The sequence below is a fragment of the Dermacentor andersoni genome, chromosome 5 (genome assembly GCF_023375885.2).
Source record: "Dermacentor andersoni chromosome 5, qqDerAnde1_hic_scaffold, whole genome shotgun sequence".
Lineage (NCBI taxonomy): Eukaryota > Metazoa > Arthropoda > Arachnida > Ixodida > Ixodidae > Dermacentor > Dermacentor andersoni.
In genome coordinates this window covers 166,233,598-166,249,486 of record NC_092818.1, presented here as the reverse complement: position 1 = coordinate 166,249,486, position 15,889 = coordinate 166,233,598, and the positions used below count along the sequence as shown (strand labels likewise).

The window sequence follows — 15,889 nt, the reverse complement described above, 5'->3', positions numbered from 1 at the left end:
GGATATTACTAGCACAATAATTTGAAATACACAATTGGTTAAATAAAGCTTTACGATAAGTTCCTACTAGTACTTCATTTTACTACTTAAATTACTTTACAGCTCATATTGCAATTTACAAATTGTAGCCGGTGAGTTGGCGAGGCATATCCAGTTGGAACGAATTCTAAAGACAGCATTGGTTTCGAAATATGCACCATCAAACTTCCACTAAATATGCGCAGTTGTTCCACATTCCTTTTTTTAACAAATGCCATTTTATGAATTCAAGCATGAAAGTAGCGGGACCACCAATGTATTTCGTTGGACACTTCGGGAATTAATATCTCAAACTGGTGTTATCCTGAAAAAGTGTTCCAAGTGGGTATGCCTTGTGGACTCAGTCTACAATCCTTAAATTGAAATATGTCAAAGTAATTAGTTAAAACTTAATTACTAAATTACAAAAAAAAAGTTTTTTTTGCTACTTGTCATCATCATGGTTGCAAATTCCTTCTCAACGAACACTTTCAGTCATAGAAAAGTGACCGACTAGTATCGGTAGTGAACTGACTGCACTTTGTTGTCAACATTATGCTCTACTGTACCAACTTGCATTAAAGGCCATCTGCAATGAAATTTTGGGCCACGTAAAAAGCCTAGTTTCAAATAGTATAGATACAAAGCAGCCCCCTGAGTGGTGTGTCTTGACAGGCTTCCAAAAGTAGATGTTCTTGATAACAAAATTAAAATTTTCCGTCATTGCTGGAGGTGGTACATAAGATTGTTCAGCTATGAGATTAGCCATTGCCTGTGGTGTGCCGAAAAATCTTGGAGGCAATGTGCTGGGACTTTCGTCATACCTGCCAACCACGTTATCCGCTTAGGTGCATGTAAAGGCTTCCAATAAGAAAGTTAAGACAATTACCAGCCCTCCAGCTTCACCAATATTTCTTTAGCAGCATACACAACTCGTAGCAATTTCAGCCCAAGTGAAATTGTGTTGCAGTTGGCATTTAAGGTAGTTGCTTGACGTTGCGAGGCCGAGGCCATATTTCTTTCTATTGAGATCAATGGCTGAGCATGGTCAGAACATGATGGCAGTACAAAATGAGGCAACTTTATTCACGCATTTGCCTTTCCAAGCATACATGATCCCATGTCAACACACTCCTGTGCATATCACAGTTGGAAAGAAATAATGAACAATCACACAGTGTTCACGTTGCCGAGTTGACCAAATTTCAAAATTTGCACACAGTGTGGTACTGTTGCATTGAAATCAATCTGCTCTGATCTTGCACATGGTGCAGTTAAGTATTTTGTTTCTGCTGTTACATGCACTGAAAAAAAAAAAAAATGCCTTTCTTTTTCAAGGCTAGAAACCATTCCTATGCATGTCCGCTGGGGGGCCACCATTATGGTACTGCCACGTAAAATGCTTTGCTGTGGTGAAGAACAAGTACAATGCGCCGTCGTTGGGGACGAAACTGAGAAAGGCTTTTAGTGTTATGTTCTCCAAGACGTTAAGCTCAATTTATGTGCATGTTACGTGGCAGCAATGCTTTCTTTCCACACAGCTGGTGGTCGAACATTTTTAAAGCCTTCCTTCCACTTTCTACCAGCTTTTTCTTTTTCCTGGTGGCACCAAGGAACATCCCTTAAATGAAAGAAAAGGGCCTTCATACTTGAAAGAAAAAAAAAAATAGAGGACAACTTAACAAACGTAACGCAACAAACAAAACACAAACTGTGGTTACTGAAATCAACAGTGCCACTTTTACAACAACAGAGATTCCGACAGAACACATGCCTTTCCACCCAAACACACACTTTTCGTGACCTTGTCGTTATGAAAACGAAGAGAGAACAGGCTGGTTGCCGCTGCATATATCACAGACAAAAGAAATGTGAGAAGATGAAACTAGTGTCCACAGGTCCCATCTTCCCGGAGTGGTAGAAAAAAAAAGTTGTTACACCTGAGTAGTAAGTCTCACCCTGCCCACATTGACAAGTCACAATGACTTCCTTCCCCTCTTTGTTGTCTTTGTATGAGAACAAGGGAAGCAGACAAAAAAAAAGTGCAGGAATAGTTTGCCCTCACATTAGTTAATGTGAGAATCATAGAACAAACAGCCTAGCAAACTGCTTGTGCCCCTCAGTCCCTCCAAGCACAGATTTGGTGTGCCACAGGGAGCATGTCAATGACTTCGTAGTTCTTTCCCTACCTCAGCTTTTAGCTGTGTGTGTGCTTTCTAGTGCTACTAAGCTGCAGCCTTTACAAAAAAAAAAAAAAAAAAAAAAAGAGCATGATAGGCAATGCCACAACACCGAACAGGTACAATGCACCAGGATGTTGAACTACAATAACCGTCATGGCAAAGAAAAGCAAATGTCATTCACTCTGCTCTGTGCAATCTCATCCATGCTGCAGTTTTGTGAAACACAAGGATGCATTACAGCACGACCCATACTGAGGCGGGATGCTTGAATTCACAGATGGAAAAAAATAAATTCCCTTAACAGCACGTAATGTGCTTTTTGGTGTTACACTCAACACAAGACAAGCCTTTTGATCCATTCACAAGCAACCTGCCAAAGTTGCAGATGTTTTGTACCCATAACAATGCCCAGCATTTCATAATCTGTGGGAGGGAATAGCTAGATGTACACACCATGTAAGACAATTCACACTAATGCGGGGAGAGTTTTGCACAGGGTGACATGGAACCACCACAGCCATAAATACACATACTAGAATTGTGTCGGCACTACAAGGCCACTAGCCTCTGCCTGCCGACAGGGCAAACACTGCCCGGAGAACTTTGCAGGGCAGCATCAGGAGGGTGCTGCTTTCCTTTCTTTGCTGATGCGACCGGTTTGTGTGGTTGACTAAACGGGTAGGCAGCCAATGGAGAGTCCCACATCCCTTTAGGAAAACAACACATAGCAGTAGCAAGTAAGGTGGGAAACGTCCTTCACAGCAGCACGCTAGGAAGAGAGGAACCACATGGGGGCAAGATGTTTGGCACTGGGGCACGCACACCCCTCCCAGTCAAAGCAGGTCGGAGCTCATTGGGTCGGCAGCCACGCTCGAAGGGCCACTGCTGCTAGGCCGAGACTTGTTGGGTTTCTTTGCTGAGCTGCCAAAAGGCTGCAGACGTTTGTCCTTCTTTTTTCCCACTGCTCCTGCCATTGTGAACATGCGAGGTGTACAATACTTTAATTTCATTCATTCTATTTCAACATGCCCCCCACAGCATCAGTTTGTCACACCACAGACTTGGAGCATTTGAAATTATTTCCCACAGTGTCCGTGAACACGAATGATGAATGTGCTAGCAAGGCACAGATATCGCATGTGTCTGTTGCCTCCCACATTATGGTGCCCAAGCTTATATCTTTTCTAGCTTTCCTTTGTGCGATAGGCATATGACACACAGAAGGATTCAGACAAGATAAAAACCAATAAAAACATTAAAAGTTGCTACCACAAGCCAAATTTTATTGATCAGACAGGCACTTGACATGCAAGAAGCTTGTTGTATAGTATCGCAAGCAAGAAGCATTTATCAGTTCTAGGAACAGCACTTTTGAAGTAACCGTATTTACTTGCATAACGATTGCACCCCTGAAATTTTGTCGTCAAAAATTTTTTTTTTCCGCATAATGATCGCACCCCAAACTTGCCGCAACGATATGTTGTGTGCCAAGTCTAGCTAATTATGAATGCGCTTACCATCTGTCAAATGCTACGCGAACGACTCTTCAAGACATACCAAGCGGTCTGCACGCACCAAACAGATTCTTAAGCAGGTGCCCCATTTCATTCATTCCTTTCATCACTTCCATGATAAAACAAAGCAAAATCTACAACCAAACTTGCCTTGGCTTTATTATTTGTAGGCTTTATAATGGTTGTGGTGAACAACAACAAAAAAAAGGCGCCTTTCGATTCCTCTCATCTGCACTCGTGCGCATGCAACAAACCGCAAGCGGCAACGATAATAGCCACGTTCATGATATGCTAGAGGTGTACCCTATTCATACGCCAATGCTTGTAACACAGCTAGTATATTCACCCACCCTTAGCAGAGACATGCCGTATTAGGATTGCAGTGATGACAAGTGCCGCAGCTTTCGCAGCGTGCCCGCCATGTGTTTCTGTCACTGGCAGCTAAGTGCGCCCATCTCTGTTTCTGTCCCCTCAGAGTGGACATGGCTACGTTATTGCCGCAAACTTGCTGATATTAACGATATTATTCATTACTGATACGGAAGAAACTGTTTCAATGCACGTAATGTACTCACGAGAAGAAAAAAAAATTGTGTTTGGCACGTTCGGCATGCTCCGCCGGCCACCATTATTGTTTTGGTGTCCCGCACTGTTACAGCGGCAGCCGCCTATTTGTTGACCTGTTGTCATCCTGCAGCAAATGCGGGATGGAAAAAAAAAAAAAAAAAAGAAAAAGGAAATTCTTTTTGCGGAAAATTCACCCCGCGTAATGATTGTACCCCTGAATTTGCGTCAATTGTTTTGACAAAAAAAAAAGTGTGACCATTGTGCAAGTAAATACAGTAACCTCAATATATCGAAGTAAATCTAAAAAGTTTCTTGCTCACAAAAACATGCGATGAATATATGTTTGTAACGTATATTGGATATAACGAAGCTATTTTGTGTTGGATGCAACTGTTATATGCCAACAACTGACCGAATTTGCACATAACATAGTGTGTGCGCTAGACAAAAGAAAAACAATAGATTGTGTTTCTTTAGATTTCAAGAAGGTGTTTGACACTGTACCACACTGTTTACTTCTTGAATAAATGACCGTGTACGGCATTAATTCTCAAGTCATTTCATGGGTTGCTGATTACTTGACATTGCACCACCAGTTCATTAGTGTTAATGGTGCCTGGTCCTGTTCAGCGCAGGTAACATCAGGCATCCTACAAAGTTCGGTGTTGGGACCGAAATTATGCCTAATATATATAAATGATATAACTGAAAGTATATCACATACAGCTGTTTGCAGATGATTGTGTTTTGTACAGGGAAGACGGTGTTACACAGGCCAAAATTTTTATTCAAATTTACTTGGATAAAATTAGCAACTGGTGCACCTGTTGGCATATGCAGTTGAGCCTAAATAAGACAGTTTACTTGGAATTTACTTGTAAAAAGGTACTCTCTGAAACTTCATACACGATTAACAATGTCAATATAATTGAGGTTACTGAAAACAAATATTTAGGAGTTTATTTCACCTCTAATATAAATTGGCAGTGACATGTTGACTACCTAACAGGGAAGGCAAACCAGAGACTATGGTTCCTTCGCTGGAATGCCAAAACTTTAATACGTCAACTAAAGAATTGCTTTATAAAACATACATGCATTCTGTTCTTGATTACGCATGTTGTTTGGGACCCCCCAACAGTGCGCAACATAACAAAACTTGAAATGGTACAGAATTTAGCTGTTCAATTTGTTTCTGGACGTTATGATAGAAACTTCAGTCCTATACGCATGACATAATTATTGCGATGGGACACACTAGATTGTCAATGACGCAGACTTCGATCAAAATTTTTTCATACTGTTTATCATGCAAAAGTTGGTATTGCCAGGAATATTTATATAAAGGAACCTAACTATCATTCCCATAGTGTTGAGCATCAGTATAAGGTATTGAAATTTACGTGCAGAACAGTTATTCCACATTTTTTTCCTTAAAACAATGTGTGAATGAAATCGATTAGATAAGTCTGTGGCAATTACATCGTCTAATGAAATCTTTTTTTGCACTTGTCAAATAATTCTTTTTGAATTTGAGTCGCTGAGCATTCCTGCCACCTCCTGTGATTCGTACTGTATATATCAGGCTTTTTCTTGGGATTTATTTGTGTCTATAGCTGTTCGTATACAATAAGCCGTTGTTCAGTACTAATTTACATTTCCTTTTTAGTGAGTTCATTGTGTTTATTATTGTATACATTTCTACTAATGCACTAGAGTATGCTCACCTGTCTTGACTGATTGTTAAGATGTTCTTTGCCACTGTTATGTGTGTACGTTTTCTTTTTTTGTTCTGCTGCTCGTGCTTGCTACCACCCTGTATGCGTTGTAATCTTTTTTTATCTCCCCCCTCCCCCCACAGTGACGCCATAAGGCGCTGTGGTTATTACGTAAATAAAATAAATAAATAAAGTATATATAATATAACAAGGTTAAGCTTCATAAGCTGCAGCAACACCATTGGGAAAGTGTAGACTGCTGAGCGACCAGTATAAAAGTAAAATATTTCATGTCAGTCATGACAATAGCACTTTAGATGCTGTTCTCACATCAATAAACAAGTTTTGCCTGCTGGGTGACCTCGTGGGGAACTTTTTCAGTGCTTTTTTGCTACCAGCAGGTGTAAATGAAAGTGGCCTGTGCTAAGAGTGGAATTTGTGTAAGTGGTAGTACTAATCAAAACGAGTTTTTCTGCAGATTGCCCGTGAAACGGAAAACACTTTAGCAGACATGTATATTGGTTGCCAGATAAAAGCTACATTTGGCCAAATAAAAAGACCTCATACGTGCAGGTGTTGCAGTGCCTAGGTTGTCATTCATGGACCTGTGGCTTTTTGTTTAGACTTCTACTGATAACCATGCCCTTTAGCTGTAGTTTCCACTTCAGCGCCTCACCACTGTGAAACAGAGTATATGAATTTTCTAAGTGAAAAGGTTTAACCTACCACCAAGTGTTTTTCCCAACCAACATACTCACCATTGTTGCTTTGGAAGCTACCATCTGCAGGGGAGGAATTGGCAGAACTGACGCTTTCCCACATCTGCCCGATTGTGTCATGCAGTGCATGGTTGTCGGCCTCGTCAAAAGTGTCCACGTCAATGTGCACCTCATCACCAGTGTCTGCAGATAGTGTGCTGCTTCTGCAAGAGGATGGGCGGGGAAAGTATGGGGGTGGGGATGAAAAGAGGGAAAATAAGCCCATGCTGATGAGTTTTAATGACCAAGGTTGTGTGAGTGTTTGTGATTAGAAATACTAACTGAATAGTACTTGTTATTTGATTCATATTTAATTTGAAAATTCACTATAAAAAACTTCATTATGGGGTTTTACGTGCCAGAAGCACGATCTGATTATGAGGCATGCTGTAGTGGGGACTCCGAAAATTTGGACTGCCTTTAATGTGCACCTAAATCAAAGTACACGGGTCGCTATTCGAAGTTGTAGCATGTTTGTTTCTGCTGAATATAGGGGGCAGCATTTATTGTAGTCTACGAGGAGAAAGCCAGGTGCAGGTGGCAACTGTTCTGAATGATTCTGCAGCATGGAAGCCGCAGTTGCTGCAGGCAGGCACTAGTAGCTGCACAAACACATGGATGTGCGTCATATTCGACTTATGAGAAAATTTCACTATACAGACACTCGTGCTATACAGACACTCCTGCTAATAAAAAAAAATGTTTAGGCATGCATTACTGCATTATTGCAGCATGTTGTGAACTTTTCAAAAAAAAAAACTGCACCTTTGAAGTGCAGGCAGTGCAGCAAGGTACTGCACACAGACACTATGGTTTTATTAGCTCAACATACAAATGAGGACTTGCCAGTTAGAGAAGAAATATTTTTCGAGTTTACCTAAGCCAATGCACCTATATTTACCAGTTCATTTGCTTCCTCTGAAATCTGCAGGCTCCCTGGAACTCGGTTTGGTTATTCTTCATGTACCATGTCAAATTTCGTGGGGTAAATGAACTATAACAATGTAAAACAAAAGTGGAGTTGGGAATGTGCAATATCAGTGCATGACTTTTAGACGGCCAACAGAGTGTTCAAGATTTTGTTATAAGCTACAATGGCAAATGCACATGGTCCAGCCGTTTACAAGCAAACGTTTCACTGCACAGTTGTGCATGGCAACTATGTTACTTTTAAGTCATTGCAGGCATCAGTAGCTTACTCATCACAGTTGTCAGGTGTAGTTGCAGTGCAGAAAGCTGGCTGCTTCCCTCGGTCTCATCAATGGCCCGATTTGTTTACTTCTAGAGAATTTATTCATGGTTGGCTAATTTTTGTGTTTGATACATGACAACTATGACCCTCATGTTTCAAATTATCCAAATGCACACATGATGCTAATGCTAGTAGCAGTGACTGTGACAATCTAAAAACAAAATGGCTCGTACCCAGTGCCTTGATTCAAAAGGAACTGCCTGACTGCTTTGCGTTGCTCGTCCGTGTGCTGGGGGCAACGCTGAGAGCGGGTGCACATTTTTTTAGTGTGCTCAGAGATCACTCCACACATCTGGAAGCAAAGAGAAGAACATAGAGCACAACTTCTCTACCACTGAACTTGCAGTTGTAAAATAAAGCGTATGTATAAGCCGTTTTAAGACTATGAGAAACATTGAAGGGCTAAAGCAACATTATGTTTTAAAGCATAAAATGAAAACACCATCTCCAACAACCAGCAAATCTTTACTGCATACAAACCACCACCTCAGCACTTCAGGAACCTTAAAGATGGCATTTTGGTATGTAATAGTTACAAGGATTGCTAAGAACCCTGCTATGGGCAGAAAAGACAGAGATGGAAGGCATAGCCAGCAAATGCATAATGACAGGCGATTTAACAGTACAGAACCCATAACACTGCGAATGATGAAGTTGGCATGCTTAAATGAAAAATTAGAATCTGGTGTTTTACGAGTCAAAATTGCGATATGATTACAAAGCACATTGTAGTGGGAGGTTCGGGATTAATTTGGTCACTTGGGGGTTATTTAACGTGGACCTAAAGCATGGTACACAGGTGTTTCTGCATTTTGCCACCACAGAAATGCGGCCACCCGCGACTTCACGTTTAGCAGCGTAACGCTGTGGCCACTAACCAATCATGGCGTGTGGCATGCTTGGTCTTGTTATGGTACAAGAGGGGAACCTTGTGAACTACATGAATGCAATTATGTGTGTGCCATGATCATAAATTGTACAATGTCACAATAACTAAAATAAGAATATTACACAATGATAAATGGGTATGCCAAATATTGCAAATGTCTACTCTCAGGAAAGAGGGAAAGAAAAAGAAGAGGGAATGTAGACAAAAGCAACTTTTATTGACGCCATCTTTTACTTTTAAGAAAGAACAGCCTCCCTGGCACAAAAGTGTTGTCTCTACATTTAAAAAAAGAAGGGGGGAGAAAAAGTGTCTATATTAAACTAATGTTTGAACCTTGGCTTAAAGGCCAACTGCAATGAAATTTTTGATTGCATTACAATCCTAGTTTTAAATAGCGTAAATACATAGAGCTACCTCGGTGCAACATTTTGCATTTCATGTACGAGTGGCTGCAAGAAACTTACAAATATAGGTGTTCTTATAACAAAACTGTGAGGGGGAGAAAATGCTGCTATAACTGCTCATTAAAAACGGTGCATAACTCGAAACATTGAGAACCAGTGCAGCTCCTCAACATGACCAAGATTAGGTGGCATCCATGGCGCATTGGAAATCTCAGAGGTGGTGGGCTGGAATTAGCACCACATCTGCTAACAGGTGCACATACAGTGTGCTTAGATGATATTTAATGTCTGTTAATGAAACAATTAGACACTTATCAGCCACTTGGCCAAGATTGCTTCTATAGTATGTACTACTAATTTATAACCAACAAAAGTGAAATTTGATTGCTGTTGGCCTTCAACTTGCATAGTGCTAAAGGGACCCTGAAACGATTTTGGCGATTTTCTACAAACGTACTGAGTCGTTAGAGTAGGTCCTTCTGATCATTAATTGATGCATCTAAGTGCTCTGCGTAAAACGTGTAATTTATTATAAGGTTATAAATATACACATCGCTGCCAATCGTAGCACACTGCTCGGCGGAATTTTAAGCCGCCCCTACCCATATGATGCAAATAACCCATATGACGTCACGTGGGCGAGCTATCTGATTGGCTGACCAGGGCGCGTGGTCGATAATTTTTCCAACTGTATGGTAAACAAATAATCTTCGTAATAGTTGGAATGTTAGTTCATTTGTTTTTATAAAAAGAAAATAACATAAAGAGAATGCACAAGAACAATTTTTCAGTACACTTCAGCACTTCCGGCACACAGCAAGTGTCGTCTGCTTGTGTTACAACGTACTCCATTTTGACGAGAGCTCCGCGGTCAGATTCGGTTTCAGTCTTTTCGCGAGCACTATGATTCGACTTTGTTGCCTTGTGGACTGCAAACCTAGCGACTGGCAATATGTCAAGCTGCGACATCGTGTCCCTCTGCAAGGCAGTATACAAGCGAACTGGCTGCTGCGCAGGGGACTGCCGGTATCCGATCGGCGCCAGGATTTGCGCGTTTGTGGCCGTCACTTTACACCGGAAGATTACTAACGCAATACAGTTTCGCGAGTCCAGTATTAGGGCAAACGCAAGCGCAAGGGGACAGGGTCTGGCCGCTTGACTGTGCCGGGATGAGCCACGAGATGAGCAGAAGGGCAAATGCGAATGGTCTGCACGGTGCAGCCACCTGGTGGCACAGAGCTCAACCATACACAGTAGCAGCAACGAAATGTATTCTTCTTTACTGCTGGTGTGTATTTTTCGCAGGAGTGTAATCATCAACACGTTGATTTATATATGTTTAAAATGCTTTACACTTGGTTAGAGCAATATTAGCGCTTTGTTTGACTGGTTAAGCCCGGCAAGTGTCTGGACCGTGCAGACCGATCAGGCTGCTCACGTACGTCTAGGTTAAAGTTCCTTCATCAGCTTGAGTTTATGCCTCCAGTCATTTGCCGAAATGACCAGCTTGCCTGTTTTTAGTGGAGTACCGGACACGTTCGGCGCTACGACAGAATGCTCGCAACGCACGCTGCTTCGATAGCTCTCGGTCGACGGCCAAGCGGCTAGCGGAGAGGTCTCGCGCGGGAGGGGGCGTGCTCCTAAACAACCGGAAGTGAACGATGTGACGTCGAATCGTGACGCTGAACCAGTGAAGGCGGAGCTTAGCGCCGCTCGCTCGGCGAGCGAGTTGAGGAGGAAAAGCATAGCTAGGGAGGAGGGTAACTTCTAATTGCTTGCAGCTCCATTAATACGTAACGCTTCACTTAAATTGTGGTGCGAATGTTCTACTTAAGCTGTACCCTACGCGCCTACAAAATTTGTCCGAACCGTTTCAGGGGCCCTTAACCCTGTATACTGCTTTAATTTTTACACCAGGAATGATTAAGAGCTGCTGTTTACTATATCAGAAAATGCCATAAATGAGTTGAAATGGCACCATGCAAATGGCAGCATTGAAAACTTGAAGCTCATAATTTCATTCTTTGAGCCTTTGTGTTATTGATATTTAGATCAGAGCATCAATGCCACAAAGCTTTAGATTCATACCTAACTCAACACAAGCTACTAAGCAGAAAAAAAGAGCCAATATGCAACTGTTTTAAAGGAGTCAGATGGTGAACACAAAAGAGCTGCTCATCAAAATGTGCAATTGACATTTGTCATACAATCACTATTCCAAAGAAATACATTCAGATTTGAATATAATGTGTCAAGAGCAAGTCAATGGTAAATAAATTATTACTGCTTGTTTGGGTTACTGAAACTCAACATCAAAATGCAGAATGTATAAACAAGCCTTGAATTTCATTATATCAAACAGTTGCTTGAAGCATAAGTAAAGCAACTTACCTGTGTCAACAAAGCCTTTCTTTCCTCTGAAATTAATATTGCAAATTGAATTGTACTCATTAACCAGTATTGCCAATTTTTCAAAAGCCATATTTAAGAAAAGATATGTGCACTGTAACAGGAGCATACCCATTGAAAGGCTTTCATAAGTTGAGATGTTGTTTGAGGGTTCTCCTGATGCACTGCTAGTGCTTGCTTGTTCTCCTGAAATTGTTCAGCATAAGTTCATGGTTGCATGTTTAAAAAGACAGTTGGGTGGGTTGCCAAGTGCAAGCCATACGGGGCAATGCTATGTCTTTACAGTCCTTTTTCATGTGGTTATGTATCCATCTTAATGGTGCTTTACAGAGAAATGAGTTATCCTAGACTGGTATAGAAATGTGCATGAGCCAGTCTTACTAAACTTCATCTCACAAATCATTTACAGTGCTGCCAAAGGTACGAGGCATACACGGGCAATATGATTGAGCAGCACAGTATAGTTCACCCCCATCGAAATGCAGCCACCGTGGCCGGGATGGAAGTGTTAGTTGGATTTGGCATGAGACAACTATGCGTGTGTCCAGGGCCTAATAGGTAAAGCAGTGGGCTATTATGCTTGGGGAATTTGGTTTGAAGCCCCCTATCAGACACAACACTCTTTTGTTATAATTTTGTTTTATTCAAAAGATGCAAGACGAGACAGGGATTTATTTATGACAAACTGCCTGGCAAAGACTGAGTCACATTGGTATGGAAGTTGGCTGTGCATAGCACTTTGAAAATTCTCACACTATACTCTGCTCCATACGTAGCACTCAACGCCGTGGAAGCTATGCAAGAAGTGTGGCCAAGAAAAGTTGTCACTCCACGAGTGCTAGAGCTGCACACAAACTTGAAAGATCAGGTCACTTACTAAGTGACCCAATCCATGACATACATGAATCCATCCACGAATCATGACTCAGATTGAAAGGTTCGGTCAGCAACCTAATCTTTCAATCATGCATTTACCTGACCAGACGGTTTACTGTCAAATGCTTCACTTTACCACCAAGCTTGTGCATATGCGTAATGACAATGAAAGAAGAAAGATAAACCTCACCATTTTTAGGTTTCCCTTTGATTCTACGTGTACAGTTCTTATCTTTCCTTTTCTTGGCTGCTGCGCAGTGAAAGAAAGCATATAGAAAGCATTATGCCTTTCTGCTTATAAGCAGCAATGCAAAGAGCTTATTTGATTTTTTACAAATACTGGGCAATGTAGTTCTCTAAATCAGCCACAATCTTAGATTATGTACACTTACCCACATATTCTCAAACCATCCCAGAGAATTTTTTCCTCCACTACACTGAGTTGAGCACAGGGCCACCTCCTGACTGAAGTCACTAGGCTTCTCAAGAATTGATGCAAAGTGTCAATGAAGCGCAGTGACCACTTCAGTTGAGAGGAGGACTGCCATCAACTTTCTCGAGTCAAGGTGGAGTGAATGGACGTTTTAGAATACGGAAGTTAGTATTCATGCCACCACTATCAAATTGTGTTTAAAGCATCAACAACATACCAGCTGTTCTTTTCTTTGAAGCTTAAAAAAAATTGCCTGTAACAGATAGCTCAATTCTTTTTGTTCAGATGGACTGCTTGAAGTGCAGTCCACTTGTATATTACCTGTACAACAAACTCATGCAAGATTATTACATTACATTACATTACATTTTAAATAATTACTTCAGGGTACGTGTTGCCAATGCAGAATTGAAGTCTAGCAGCACTGAATTGTTCATCTAGAGCTAGTTTCAAATGTCATGCCCCATTTACTATTTTATTCAAATAATTATTTGACATAAAATTTTCTAGAAAACAGCTGTACAGCTGCCCCAAAAGTACCACCGGATCAAACCAATCTTTAAGTCAACATATTTTGTAGCACATTTTGAGTAGCACTTGTACTAAAACTGGTGCTGGTCTTCGGTTTACTACTAAATGGTCTTCAATAAAGCAACTGCATTCTAAAGTAACTGATAAAGATGATTAATAAATCACATTCATTGGCCAATTATAATTGGCTGAGCTTACTAACCTCCACCTCCTCTTGAAGTCATTCAAGTGGAATGGTAGAACTGCACAAAGCGTCCTAATCAAATTTTAATAGTCAATTTAAGATTTAAAAAATTAATAAAGACAAGCAGCTGCTGCTAATAATAATAATTATAAGAAAAATATTTTCCTTGTCACCTACAATGCACAACTGCACTGCAACATGCAATAAAAAGAAATTTCATTCCTCACGTTTTCGATCGGACAGGTAGTTCCAGTCACTGTCATTATCATAGTCATCTACGTCGCTTTCAGCTCTTCCGGTGTTGGCAATCCTGTAGGGGAAAGTGGTATTGGTGCATTCATCCACACAAATGTCAAGCGAAATTTAGAGAATGTTTCAAATGATCGGCTAATTAGTGAAAACTCATTTGTTTAATCATGCTTGACAAAATAGCTTTAAAAAAATTCAGTTCCACAGAGCCACCTTCCTCACCTTTTGCTTGCAATCCTTGAGCTGTTTCTTCCCATACCCATGCATTTCTCTAGGTGAGGCGCAAAGCGCGACGCAGCCAAATTTCTTTGACAGTTGGGACACACGCATTCGAACTGTTTCTTCAGAGGAACTTGACCAAATACATCCAAGCCTACTTCGTCCACTATTTCTGCAACGTAGAAAAAAATAGTTTGCATATCTATTTTTGAGCAGTCACAGCAGTGGACAGCAGTATTGACCGGACGGAGTACGTACCATATTTTTTTTCGCTGCAAAGGAAAGTGGACGGAGAGCATCAGATTAGGGCAGTTCACACCACGTACGTCATCGCCAAGCGGACAGAGAGCGGCTATCTAGCTTTTAAAAAATTCAAATATAACAGAATAAATATTGGCTCACTCATCCGTGGCTTCGTCCAGAAATAAGATGCCCAATTTGACAGACCGGTGAACTTCGAAGCAGGTTCCCAGTATGACGTCGTCCACAAGTTCTTCGAATATGCTCATACTATGCTCCTGAAACGCGCAAGTCGACACGCATGTTCACAATACCGCACGAGCGCTGTGCGCAATTTGACGGTGCACACACCATGTGACAAGTCGAGCGCAACCGACGGAGAGCGTGCAACACGTCGGTACGCTTTCAGTGTCAGCCTTGTTCACGAGGACACGGCAATGCGCAACTGTCAAAAGTGCGCTTGTCTGCGCTCTACACTGGTATGCTCAGATCGGTGTGTAAAAGCGCCGCTCAAAGGATGTACAACTGTGTGCACAAGAAACGACCGAACAGGAGAAGCGCGACAACTAAACAAAAGAGAACAGAGCGCTCCTACTCACGTCCAACACCTTGCTGGAGACAGGGGCATTCGCCGTCGTGCTCGCATTTTCAAGGTGAGGTTGCTGCATCCTTCACATCGACAAAACCAGAAAAAAGTTCGGGTAGTGCAAGCTACCGTAAGGACTTGGCGTCGATCCTCCTAACGTATCATATTTGGAATGCATACACTTCCCTTACGGCACCACTTTCACAATACGGTTCCATTTAGAACGTCCCTCGGGAAGAGAGGCAAGCTCGCCAACAGGGCTGGCATCCCTTCCCTGCAATAAATGACCAATTGAGTTCACCTGATTAAAAGCGACCGGTGCAACTAGAATTGTAGTTCACTAGGGCTCGGGCGAAAAGGTATACAATTTCGCTATTCTAAAAAAACACAACCCGGCGTCTCCCATCGAGCACATTACAAAGAAGTTTGCGAACGCAGTATCGACGCCAGCGACGTCTCGCGAACCATTTAGAACAAAAACGAAACCGAAACTGTCCAAACGGTGCTCTGCACTGGTTCGTTTCGACCATTCATACTGAATTCATACTGAAAATAGTTCCGAGGTCAGTACTTTTGCCGTGCTACCCATGCTACTTCGTTTGAGTGGCGTACTTTAGAATTAAATTTTTAGAAAGCGCATTGTTGCATTTTTTTTTCATCTTTAGCGCGAATTTTGTCACATGTCACACAACAAGTCGAGTAAAGAATTAAAATGTAAATGGTGCGCGTCCGTGAACATGTTAGCTACCACATTTAAGTTGTATGCAGCATTTTTGCGAGCATATTTCCGTTTGTGAGCAAAAAGTAAATAAATAAATTGTACCTATAAACTGAGATCTCATGGTATGGGCTGAGCGGT

The 15,889-nt window shown here is 41.5% G+C and overlaps 1 protein-coding gene across 3 annotated transcripts; it reads right to left on the bottom strand.

The window, feature by feature from the left end:
• Positions 1-1,077: 1,077 nt before the first annotated feature.
• On the bottom strand, positions 1,078-15,476 carry Sgf11 (SAGA associated factor 11kDa). Of its 3 annotated transcripts, none has more exons than XM_050179179.2 (11): positions 15,044-15,476; positions 14,607-14,722; positions 14,463-14,476; positions 14,208-14,376; positions 13,964-14,046; positions 12,779-12,838; positions 11,824-11,898; positions 11,695-11,720; positions 8,184-8,302; positions 6,759-6,922; positions 1,078-3,168 (listed from the first exon to the last, which is right to left on the bottom strand). In XM_050179179.2, exons 1-11 carry the CDS (start codon positions 15,110-15,112, stop codon positions 3,035-3,037), a joined length of 1,029 nt encoding a protein of 342 aa, XP_050035136.1. In that variant the 5' UTR covers positions 15,113-15,476; the 3' UTR covers positions 1,078-3,034. The 3 variants fall into 3 exon arrangements, with proteins under 3 accessions (XP_050035136.1, XP_054927244.1, XP_054927245.1); XM_055071269.1 differs by having other exon boundaries at positions 12,779-12,835; XM_055071270.1 differs by lacking the exon at positions 1,078-3,168 and adding an exon at positions 7,660-7,752 and having other exon boundaries at positions 6,835-6,922.
• Between the last annotated feature and the right edge of the window lie 413 nt (positions 15,477-15,889).